The sequence below is a fragment of the Talpa europaea genome, assembly GCF_964194135.1.
Source record: "Talpa europaea genome assembly, chromosome: 14".
In the NCBI taxonomy this organism is placed as follows: Eukaryota; Metazoa; Chordata; class Mammalia; order Eulipotyphla; family Talpidae; genus Talpa; species Talpa europaea.
In genome coordinates this window covers 43,481,789-43,494,318 of record NC_140082.1, presented here as the reverse complement: position 1 = coordinate 43,494,318, position 12,530 = coordinate 43,481,789, and the positions used below count along the sequence as shown (strand labels likewise).

Below are 12,530 nucleotides of genomic sequence, written 5' to 3'. Positions count from 1 at the left end.
GATATGTTAGCATCTCTATTTGCCATTGTGTTTGTCTTTCCTTTGATTTTGTTTATTTATTCTTTTAATAACTTTCTTTGGCCTTCTTTTGTTGTTATTCGTCCCTCTGAGGTTCTGGCTTTAGGACTCCTTGTAGTATTTTTTGGAGTGGGGGTTTAGTCGTAATAAAATTCCAGAGTTTCTGTTTGTCTGGGAAGGTCCTTATTCTTTCTTCATAGAGGTAGGAGAGCTTTGCGGGATAGAGTATTCTTGGTTGGCATCTGTTTTCTTGGAGTCTGTTGACTATGTCCCTCCACTCTCTCCTTGCCCGTAGTGTTTGTTCAGAGAAGTCTGATGTCAGTCTGCTTGGTTTCCCTTTGAATGTTATCTGTTTCTTCCCTCTTGTTAGTTTCATTATTTTTTCCTTGTCTTGGATTCTTGGGAGCTTTACTATTATGTGTCTTGCTGTATTTTTCCTTTCGTCATGGAAGTTTGGTGTTGTTCTTGCTTCTTGTATATCAATTTTCAGCTCCTCCGCGTTTGGGAAGTTCTCTTCAATTATATCCATGAATATTTTCTCTGTTCCTACATCTCTCTCCTCTCCTTCTGGGATTCCTATAACTCTTATATTTCCTTTCCTCATGGAGTCAGATAGTTCCCGAAGTCTTTCTTCAGTCTTTTTCCTTTGTACTTCTCCTTCCTTTTCTGTTTTAGTTCTTTTTATTTCTGTGTCTTCAACAGTACTTATTCGTTTTTCCATTTCATCTATTCTGCTTTCATTGCTTTTCCCAGAGTTCTTTAGCATCTCCATTAATTCTTTGATCTCCTGCATTTCTTTTACTTCCCTCTTTAGGGACTCAATTTCATTCTTCTGTTCATTAATTATTTTCCCCTTATCATTGTTTTCCTTTATGACTTCTGTCAGTTTTTTAATCACAGCAATTTTAAATTCTCTATCTGGAAGGCTCAGAAGTTCTTCCAAGTTACTGTCGTTGCAATCTGGTAGATGGTTTTCTTTTTGCTGTGTGTTTTTTTGCTGAGGAGTTGTTGGGTTGCATGTGGTTTTTCTACTCCCTACTGCTTGTTTTCTAATTTGCCGTATTCCTTGTGACACTGTTGCTGGTACTGGCCGGCATCTTGGGCGTCCTTCCCAGCTCACCACTGGCTCCTCTGGGGAACTTCTGCTGGGTTCACAAGTCTCCAGCAAAGAAAGGTCCCTGCTGCAAAATGGCGATGTGGGAACGCGCTCCCCTGCACGCCCGGTCTCGGTCCTTGACCTTTTGACACAGAAAGTTAACACCCACAGGTTCTAGGCATTTGGGCATAGATGATAATGGGTAATATTCTGCTTTAACAGCCCCCCCTTTTTTTTTTGAGATAGGAAGGTACATGGATTTACCAATAGTTGTCCAAGAAATAAGATCTGAGCTCTTTTTCTTTCTGAATGTTGGTCTCTTTGATTCTGAACTGTATGCTCTTAATCACATTACTACATGCAATTTTGGGCTTTCAGCTAATATTTTTACCATTAGAGAGGCTTCCCTTGATCCAAGTGGTTTATAAGAGTTTGTATATGATGTTTATGTAACAGATATTCGGTTGGAGCATTCTGATGTTTTAGAGGTACAAAAGTGGTACAAAATGTGTTCTTAAGTTTAGAGTTATTTTATTATGGGTTTTATCCCAAATTCAATCTATCTTTATTCATGGAGATCTGACATTTGAATGGATTAGAGAGAGATTAATAACTATTGAAAGTAAAATGAACTTTCAAAATAATTTTAGTCATTTACAGCAGTTGAAGACTTCATCTGTTAAAATATGGATTTGAATCACATTCACAAATTCAAAAGCAGACATTTCCTTTATTTTGAAGGCCACAGTAGAAATTTTTACACATGTTTTTGTGTGAAGATCTTGTTTTCTTTTCTGTGTTACTATATTCTTATAGAGTAGATTTTCTAAAATTACATATCCACCCCAATTTAACACAAAATTACTTCATATCTGCACCTGGCACTTAAATTTTGGTTTAAAAGAAAGCTGAGGGATTGTGTTATTGGCATATTGCAAATTGCCAACTGTGATTTTGCCACTGAAATTTAAACAGCATTTGTTCATGATACAGTCCAGATTTCATAATACTTTGTTTTCTTAAACTACTGGAGATAATTTTTGAAACTAATATGCATGTATAAGTTTGTCCATCACATGTTGCATTTAAAGATTCATTCTTTGTTATTTTCTATTTCCATTTAGAGTTTGTAGAAAGGACTTGATTTTCAGAGAAAATAGCATTTGTTAAAAGTTAATAATAATACTTAATATTTCATTTGCTTCCAATTCAGCACCAAACTGTCCCAACAGAGCAACTTCAAAATACATACTAAAGCACAGATAGTGAGAGAAGACTGATGACATTGAAATCAAGTATCAAAAATCAGAATCCCTTTAAAGAGCTTGAAATGATTGTTATTAGTTTGTCAGGGTTGTAAAAGTATCCTGACATTTTAGTTTTATGTCCCAAATCAAGATTTTATAATTGCTCTTGCTAGAGGAATGAACAATTTAGTTGAGGGCTGCAAATTTGTTGTCTCTGGGTCAAATTTAGCTCAATACTTCCTTTGTAAATTAAGTTTTATTTACAGGGAAATCCTTGACAGTCATTGGCATCAAACAGGCTGATTTTATTACTGTATGTGAAAAGTTTTTGTATGTATCCTTTCATTTTTCATAATTGTTAGGGAATTCATTCCATGTTTGTGTTGCTTATTATAAGATTAGGTGACCCAACTCCTCATCCTACTTTGATTTCTTTTTACCATGTAACCTCCACCTGGATTGTTCATCAGCTTTTTAGATTTGATACCACTTCAGTGTGGTTATATTATTCATTTGTAACATAGTTAAGTTTATTTGTGTTGCATTTTAGATCAGTATCTGCTATCTCACCTTGCCATTCTCATTGATTTCAATTATTTATATTTCAGTTTTAATAATTTGAATTTGGCATGTTTTTTTTAAAGTGGGTAACAGAACAGGCAGATTGACTGAAATACGCTGCCGAGGGGAACAGTGGACAAGCAAGGAGAGGTCTGCTGCCCCATATGTGGGTTTACTCCCTGGTCGGGCTTTGAACTCGTGCTTCAGCGGCTGCGGATAGCTTCATAGTGCTGAGACTTAACCTCTTGCACCACCAGGGAGACCCCTGAATTTGGCATTTTAATTTTGATTTTACAAGTCAAAGTTACAGGAAAAGATATTTTAAAAGTATCATTGTGTCACTGTCCATTCCCATTCTCTTTCCACCCTATACCCACTCACTATAGGCAGTTCTCATTAATTCTTTCATCCTTCCTATATTTCTTATGTACAAGTTAGTAAGTACATGTATAGCCTTTCGTTTCTCTATCTTTCTATATAAAAGGTAACTTTTACCTTGATACACACACAACTATTCTCTCCTTCTCCCCCATCCTTTTAATATATCCATTACAAATATTATACTACCCACTTCCTTTATTTAGCATTTGTGATATAGAACTTTTATTATTTTTCACCTATAGAATTTTGGACATGAAGTATAAAACTTAGGAATGTAAAAATAAAGCATCAAAATTCAGGGAAAGGTTATTTTTGGTAAGATTTCCTTTCTCAAACTTAACATTCCTGGGTACATAAATATTAATATTTTTCCTCTTTAGATTTATGTCAAATATGGTGTTATCGGGAGGGGAGGGATTGGGGTCAGAATGGGGGGGCTGCAATTGTATGGGGAATATAACAATAAAATTTATTATCTAATAAAAAAATAACCAACTACATAATAAGAAAATAAACTCTTAAAAACTGAAAACAAAAACAAAAAAAAATATGGTGTTATTTTTTGGAAGTGATTTTGAAGGCCTTTGTAAATACAAATTTACCTTTTCTTTATAGCTGGTAGCAGTGTTTGATGAGCAAGATCCACATCATGGAGGGGATGGCACCAGTGCCAGCTCTACAGGCACCCAGAGTCCAGAGATATTTGGCAGTGAGGTTGGCACCAACAATGTTTCAGCCTTTCAGCCTTACCAAGTAACAAGTGAAATTGAGGTCACACCTTCAGTCCTTCGTGCAAGTAAGTGAAAGCTCTTTCTTCTCCGCACATTTCATCTTAATTTACAGGAATGCCAACTTTTGTTATTCAGCTATGCTCCTGTGAATGGAATTCATTATCTGTTTTTATCAAAAATTGATGAAGTTTAGAACCTGGACAAATGTCTTTTGCAAGAGAGATAGCTAAGATGGTTACATTTGAACTGATAGAATATTCTTTCTTTAGGCTTTTTATTGTTTACACAATGTAAAAGTGATGTTACCTGAATTTTTCTTTGCATGTATTTCATCTGAATGATAGGACAGAAATAATTAAAATATTTCACATGGAAACAAAAGGTATATTTGATTGATAATCACATACAAACTTTACTTGAACCTTTAGAATACAATCTCCAGGAAATGATACAGAGAACATGAGGAATCCTAGGGCCTGGGGTACTCAAATTCCAGTTCACTTGCTTGAATAATTCTGTCATCCATTCCTGGATATTTTACTCAGAAACGTGAGGTACTTACTAGAAACTATTTAGTGTTAATAATTGTATAATCTTATAATTGAGCTATTGTTAAAAGTAAAGCAGTTCAAGAAATTGATAAATTAAAAATCTTTTATCTTTTAGTTAACTCTGACTAGAAATAGTTCAGTTTTTCAAGTAAAAACTGGTCTTTGTGCTTTTGTTGACAATCATAAGTAGACCTTCATCTATCGATAGGAAATAATATATACTAATAAGTCTATAATAATATATACAATATTCTATTGGGTATAGGTAGTAATATTTAGAATATATCATTTATTCTTCTAAAATGCATCCTTATTCCCCATTTTTGCATTGGTTATAATCTACAGCATTTTGGAAATTTATACAATTTCGTAAATTGTTTTTGCTTCCATTTTCCCTTGAGCATATATATGAGGAAAGCAGGAAAGAGCATCAATTTAGTAGTTAACAAATCCAGTGGTCCATCAGAAACCACAGACTAACACATGCCATATAGAGATGTAGAGAACTGAAAAGGTACATTGGGTGTGATGGGACATGTAAGTGATCCCTGAACGATAGTGTATGGATGCAGACCAATGATAACCTCTTCCTAAAACTGCTTTCTCTCATTTGTATTAGAAATGTTTACAAGGGAGACCTCTTAGGTACTATGAAATGTGTTTCCAAGGAAGCTTGAACTGGTACAGACACTATAAGGTATTTTTGTTGAACATTTCTTTATATTCAGGAGATTTGTGTTTCTTGAAACAACATGTAGAAACACAAACAGTTTGAATTAATTTTATGGGAATAATATCTGGTTGCTACATTGACATGCCATTTAAAAAACCTTATGCTGCATTTACTTAGGGCAGTGATTAAAAAGGGTGAGGCATATACCATGTGTAGTATACAAGTAATATGTAGTTAAGATATACATTATTTTAGTAACTGATTAAACTCATGAAGTAGTGATTATCTATTTAGAATAAACTTGTATATAAAAAGTAGATTGCCTAAACTTAAAGAAAATTTGAATTAAATTATAGTACAGTTAATTTAGACCCCTGATATTAATTATATATTATCTTTATGTGAGTAATTGTACCCTACTATATATATTGTAGTTGAATATAATGCTTTTCATTGTATTACTACTGTAGTTTTGCATGGTTTTTATGCTAAATGCCCCTTTAATTTAGGTGCATCTTTAAAATGTCAGTGCAAAGGTAAATTCTGACTTTATATTAAGAAGAATTTGAATGGCATGCTTCCCATCAAATTTTATCAGTTGAATTTTCCTGGACTCAAAATAATTTCTAAATTTTGTCCACGTTAGACTGGCTCTATGTCTTAAAGATTGAGTGTTTTCAACCTGAAATAACTTTCTCTTGTTTTTGTCCACAGAAAAAATTACATTTGAAATGAAGTTATTGTTTTGTATCTACCAGTGGGAGAATATACAGATCTTACTTTTTTGTTCTGATTTTTGTAGGCTAAGGTTATTTAGAGTTTATGACCTTGGTAGGCTTTGGATAAGTGCATGTTAAATAATTACTAAATACAAGACTTAGTGACTAAGTAAAAGTTACCTATTACATGCGACTCACATGTAATATTTCACATGTATCTATTAAGTTGATATTTAATACTGTATAATAGCATTCAGTCAAACAAAACAAATTTGGATTGTGCTGATCAGGCATTATGCTCTGTGATGAGTTGTATTAATAAGATCTAATCCTTGTCATCAAGGAATTTCTTTAATGGTTTTACTTATTTTACTTATTTACTTATTTTCTTATTGCTAGATAAGAAAATAAAGAAATCAACTGAGTAATAACTGACTCTAATTAGGTGGATGGGTTATAAAGGATTTCAGATAAACTCTTTAACTTTTGTTTTGAAGAGAAGAAAAGTTTTCTCACCAAGGACTTCACTCTTCTCTTAGGTTTCATAAGCAATTGATGGAAACTGAGAAAAGTATATGGAGAACGATCCCCCCCCTCAATAAACAGTAGATAATAAGTGTGAGTATTAAGATAAGGCTTAGGTGGTTCAATATGCAAAAGTCTCATACCTTGAGAGCTTTCTGCTTTTGACCTTGAACTTTATTGTGGTATATGCATATGTCTAGAATCAAAGACCAACTCAGTAACTGAACATTCCTGATATCCAGAGTGTGCTCTAGAAATAGCATTTTATATTAAAAGGGCTTGGATCTTCTTGGGGAAATTGCTGTAGGCAGGCCTGAGAGGAAAGGGATGAGATGATCCTAGAGGACCACCCTGTAATGTCAGAAAATAAGGAAGCTATGAAAGAAACTAAAGTTATATCAGAAGGTCCCAGTAATCAACTTGAGCCAAGATGGACAAAACGAAGTTTGATAAGGACAATAATGGTAGTGTATTGAAGTAAGGTAAAAGATGATATGAACCAACATGTTATTTGGAAAACTGATAGAAAGGATCAGGTATTTATCCTGCATTTCCTATATGAGTGTTATTACTGAGGAACCAAATAATACATGAGTGGGAAGTTTCTTTTTATAGATGTATTGCAGCTAGTAAATGAAGAAATTACAGAATTGCAGTATTACTTTTACAACTCCTGTTGAATTAATGGGTTTAGGAGTTGATCATTCACTATTGCTAATGTACAAAAAAATAACCATACACTGGCGAGTCACATAAGCATTGTGTGCCTCTTGCTGGAAGACTACAATGCTTCCTATGTAGTTGTCTTGAGAAAGAAATTGTTTTTATTTTATTGTCAAAGGTTATAGTAGCTTTATATATGGTTCATAAATTGTATCTTCATCTTGGTTTTTCTTCTGCATAGAATTAATACATCATTTAAAGTTTCTTCCCCAAAGCATGGTAGAATTTACCTGTGAAGTTAAGCATGTCTACTGTTGTGATTGTAGTAAAATTTAAAGTACTGCTATCTGTATTTTATTTTTTTCAATACACTTGAAGTCTTTCTGAACAAATAAAATACAAAGATAATGGGGGGGAACTTAAACATAAATTTGATTAAACATCTAGATTCAACTGCCATTGTTTTAGGAAATACAGAGCATGGTGAAGCACATTTGAAATTCTGTAAGCATTTCTGTGTTGGCAGAGGATAGCTGTAGATGAACTACCTGGAAGCCAGGTATCCTGTAGGATTGTTAGGAAATATTTATGTGGCTTTCTGTGGTCATATCTAATCTGGAAGCAGAATCAAAAATTAAGGAAACTGGGGCCTCCTTGGTGGCACAGGGGTTAAAGTCTCAGCACTATCAAGCTGTCACCAACCACTGTGGCCTGGGTTTGATCCCAGGCCAGGGAGCTAACCCACATGGCACAGCAGAGGTCTCCTGTCTCACCTGCTGCTCTCCTCAGTGCTGTGTTTCAGTAGATCCACCTGTTCTGCTCCGCACTCTGTTTTTGGTGAATCCTCTCAACTCCTGCACCTCTGACCTAGACCCCAGTTCTTGTATGCATAAATAAATCTTCAAAAAAATTAGGGAAATCGTTACCCAGTATTCACCTATACCCCTTTGTTTTCATGCCATTTTAATCCACTTTTAAGGGAAGATGCATGCAGAATGTGGAGATCTTGGCCTTAAATTCTTAAAGCTGTGTGGTGATCCGCATGTGTCATGTCAACCTGTTTAACTTTTTCAAAGCTATGTTAATATTAATTTTAATTATTTTTATCACTGCAAAAATTTTTCTGAAATGGTGCAGCTTAATTACTTTTTCTGAACTGCTGCTTGGTTTTGCCAGCTTCCTATTGTAACTTTGAGAATTTAAACAGAGATCAATAATTATTACAGATGGACTGTATCATGCAATTTTTCTTGCTCAAGAATGTAGATTAATTTTACCTTGCTAGGAAGTCCAAAATCTTTGATTTAGGCATCTATCCTCTTAACATTAACTGGTATTAGAATATATTTTTCAAATTTGATTTAAACAGGTATTGAAAATAGGAATAATATTCCTATTGTATTTTCTTTTAATTTGTGAAGTGGAGCATGGCATACAAATGGTATTCTCAGTATTTCAAATAATTACCTTCTTACTGTGCAAGTTCTATTCAGCATCTAAAACCCATCCAGTTTTGTTGTAGATGCAATCTGATTATTACATGTTGACAAGGTCATATATCTATTAATTGGATTGGAGATGGGATACAAAATTGCTGTAATTATTGTAATTTTCTTGCTAATTGCAGGGTTGGTGGTGAATATTTTACTTCTGCAAAATGAAAAACAGTATTCCATCAGAAGTTGTTTTGTGGGGTTTCATACATTTTGTTTTATATCTTTGGTGCTTTTTGCCCACAGAGTTTCCCTTTTTGTGTGTCTTTTTGTGTATTGATCTGCCTGTGAATGTCAGAAAGCTCATTGGCAAGGGGTCACTGGAAGCAGGCAAAGGCAGAACACTCAGTAGTACTCTTAGGTGCCTCTTTGTTCTGCTGCCAGGGTACCTCTATTGTTTATTTATAATTTGGAGTACTCTCTTCTCAGACCTATAATAAAGGTTGGATGGGTAAGATTCAATTGAAAGAGGAATCCTCTTCTCTTTTCTCTTCACCTGTGCCCCATTCAGACTTACTCCATGAAATTAGCATTTTTAAGATTAAATACAGATTGTTTATGTGTTCATTATTCACATTAAAAATTAAGTGCATCATTCCTCAGCTCACTTAGTATCATAAATAGGACTTATTTTGCATATGGTTTCTCTTGTTGTATTTTTACTTTATTTTGAATTAAGTGAGCTTCCAAAAGCCAAATGACATTTTAAAAATAATGGTATGTACACAAGGTGCATGCATTTGGAGAACTGCAGATGGGTGTGTACTGTGCTACTGAGGGGGTGTTGGAAGCTCACTGCAGAAGATGGTAAAAGAAGACTGATGTTTATTCCCTGCTGAAATATAAACTGGAGGCGCAGGTGAAAATTGCCAAACCTAATGAGCAATTTGGCAGATAAGATGGGCTGTCAGGAGATAGCAGTTCAGCAGCAGATTCACTGTCTGTGAACCAACTTGTTTGTTCCGGAGGACTACATTTAAATCCATAAATAAGATCTTCGTTTCCATTGATACTTGGTACCATTAAGAAGGTTTTATTTTATTCTTCAGTTTTCCAATTAAGTAACAAGCCATCAACATAGGTAATTTTAGTTGTAAAATTATTTTTAAACTGACCTTTTCACATTTCACCCAGTAATAAAAATGAGTAAATACATTTTCCTCACATCAAAACATAAGCAACATTAGGTTTAAAAACACACTAATACAATGTAAATGATCACTTGCTTCATTGGTCTAAAACATTCTGTCTGTGTTGTTTATGTTGGAACCTGCAAAGGTAACCTTATAGTGTTTTCAATGTAGTGTCATTTATAATGTCCTAGTTTACCCAAAAATCCTTTCCTTCCAGTGAGCACATGAAAATGTAGATATTGGCATGGCCTCTCCCTCTTGAGGTTGTCAGTAAATTCCATAACATAAGCAGGGCATTTTGAAAAGATTTCTGTACCTTTGTAGGATACAACATTATTGGTGGAAACTTCTGCATCTACTTGCTCTACTTTTATCTTTGGGAAACTGAGTTCAATGAAGGAAGCTTACATAATCTATGTTTAAGACATAAACACAGCTGAGGTCTTCCTATTCAAGACAGATGGAGTTATTGCCAAAAATGTAGTAACACTTTACTTGATCTCAAGATCCCTTGTTTGTTTCTTTGTGGCCTTTCTAAATTCTTGACTCTAGACCAAAACATTTTTGTAGTACCTCGCTGGCATTAATATTTCTGAGTTATCTTTCAGAAAAAAAAAAAAAGTTTGCCTCTACCATGATTTAATTGTGTCTATATGAAAAATTTATTTTTAATTCTCCCACATATGTAATGCAATATTTTATGCTATATAATAGTGACTGTCAGTTCACTGGATAGAGGAGTATTACTTTTTTGGACATTCTCTCCCCCAAGTAATTAGGTGAACTTGGGCTTGTAGTTATCAAGAGTTCCCTGAACAGCCTATCCATTTGAAAAGAATTGCCCATAGGAGTTTCACAATCACACTGATGGGGGAATCGCTACACCTTCCACACACCTTAAGGGAGAGTGATTTACAGGATCCACCAAAAGTTATCTTTGAACTTAGAACCAAAAAATGTAGAAGTGGATTCGATGGGCAGAAAGCTCTCTACATTAGTGAAAACCCACTAAACTTTAGGGAAGATCAGTTTTACAGATTCATTTTTTTCCAGAAGGCTATATCCCACAGCCCAGTTACTCTATCCTTTCTCACTTTCTTTTTGTCCGTGGCCAGTATAGATCACTTGATCCTGAGATCTTACCTGGCCAACTTTTCTTTTTATTGGAACATACCTTGTTCATTCAGTTATAGTTTCTGTTTATCAAATTTAGAAACACTTGAAAATTTTGACACTGACACTTGAAAATTTTTAATGGTAATGTAACTATTTAGAAACTACAACCTAAATTAAAGCTAGAGAGCCCATTTCTAAATGGCAAAAAGAAGTACATTACATAGAAAAAATAATTTCATGAAAATATTTTAATAGGCATGATTCAATTGTAAGCAGGTTTCTTTTTCACTTTAATCTTGCATTCTAACCAGGTATCTGGTTAATATTTTTAGTACTAATGGATGTCACAGAGAAACGCATGTTGTGGATTATTTTGTCAGCATGAAAGCTTGGCAGATAAAATCTCTCAGTTGCTGTACTTGATATAGAGCTCTTTGTTTACTTCTTGTGATATGTTTACTTATTTATATTTTTCACTGCTTTTAATGTTTAGAAAATAGCTTTGGATTCCCAGTTAAGTTTGCTGCTGGGTGATTTCTGTAACCAGCTGGCAATGGGTATCATATCTCAGAATCTTTGTGTCAATCCCATATGGGGAAGGACTGAGAGGAAACTATCAAAAGGCACAAAGTTCTTGGTAAATGTGCCTCTGCTATTTTTACCTTTTATGGCTTTTCCCTGGAATGGAAAACTAATAGTCTCTCAGAGGGGCACATTTTAAAGAAAAGTAACCCTAATTTATCATGTTATTTGTATTTTTCTGTTTGTAAATTCATTTATTCTGATTTATACCCTAAGAATTGATTAATTCTTTATCAATTCTTTGTCTACATACTGTCATATAGCTTTCCTCCTTAATAACCTGAGAGCTGCATTGTGTGTGCATAGTATGGCTTGTGAGTATGTAAGTGTACATGAGTGTGTGTGCTCGAGGAACATGGGAGAGAAGATCAAGAGTGCCTTCCCTTCAAGGGATCTTTTTTGTAAAACTCTGTGTCTTAGATTTGATATTCCTTTAAATATTTTCCTTATGATGGCATTTGACAAGCACTTAAGCTTAAATAAATCTAAAATTTTCTTAACTCAAAAAAGGGGGATTATCCTTCCATTATTTCTGCTATTTCTCTCTCTTGGGCTCATAAATCCAAACTATCTCTCTTGGTTATTCATAAGTACTGTCACACTGTGTATTCCCAGCATGAGATTCCTTCTATTTGTGTTCTCTTTAAATTGTGGAACATTTTCAGCACCCTAAATTTCCTATCTGTTTTAGAGATTAAAAAACCACAATCTGTTACTTTTCCAATTAAATAATAACAATCAAAACAGCTTGTTTCCCATGCTACAGTTGTTTCTACTGCATCATACAAGATTTTTCTTATATTAATTGTCATACCCTAGTAATAAATAAATAAATAAAAATAAATATTATATATACATATTATTTTGTCAGGGTGCATGGGGAAATTCCTCCACCCTATCTGGGTTCATTTAAGGCTTTATTGATGATCAAATTAACATCAGACAGATCACTAGGAGAAAAGGTCAAAATTTAATATCATGTATATGTATTATATATATATGGATGGTATATATTTATATAAACATGTATGATATGTATAT

The 12,530-nt window shown here is 34.1% G+C and overlaps 1 protein-coding gene across 15 annotated transcripts in view; it reads left to right on the top strand.

Annotated features, from left to right (window-relative positions):
* Positions 1–12,530, top strand: part of PARD3 (par-3 family cell polarity regulator) — a gene marked incomplete at both ends in the record, with an annotated part of 584,385 nt that overhangs the window by 221,149 nt on the left and 350,706 nt on the right. For all 15 annotated transcript variants that reach the window (XM_084254375.1, XM_084254377.1, XM_084254376.1 and 12 more), the window contains one exon: positions 3,919–4,099. In XM_084254375.1, the coding sequence (XP_084110501.1) occupies positions 3,919–4,099 (181 nt within the window). The remainder of the gene's footprint in view (positions 1–3,918; positions 4,100–12,530) is intronic.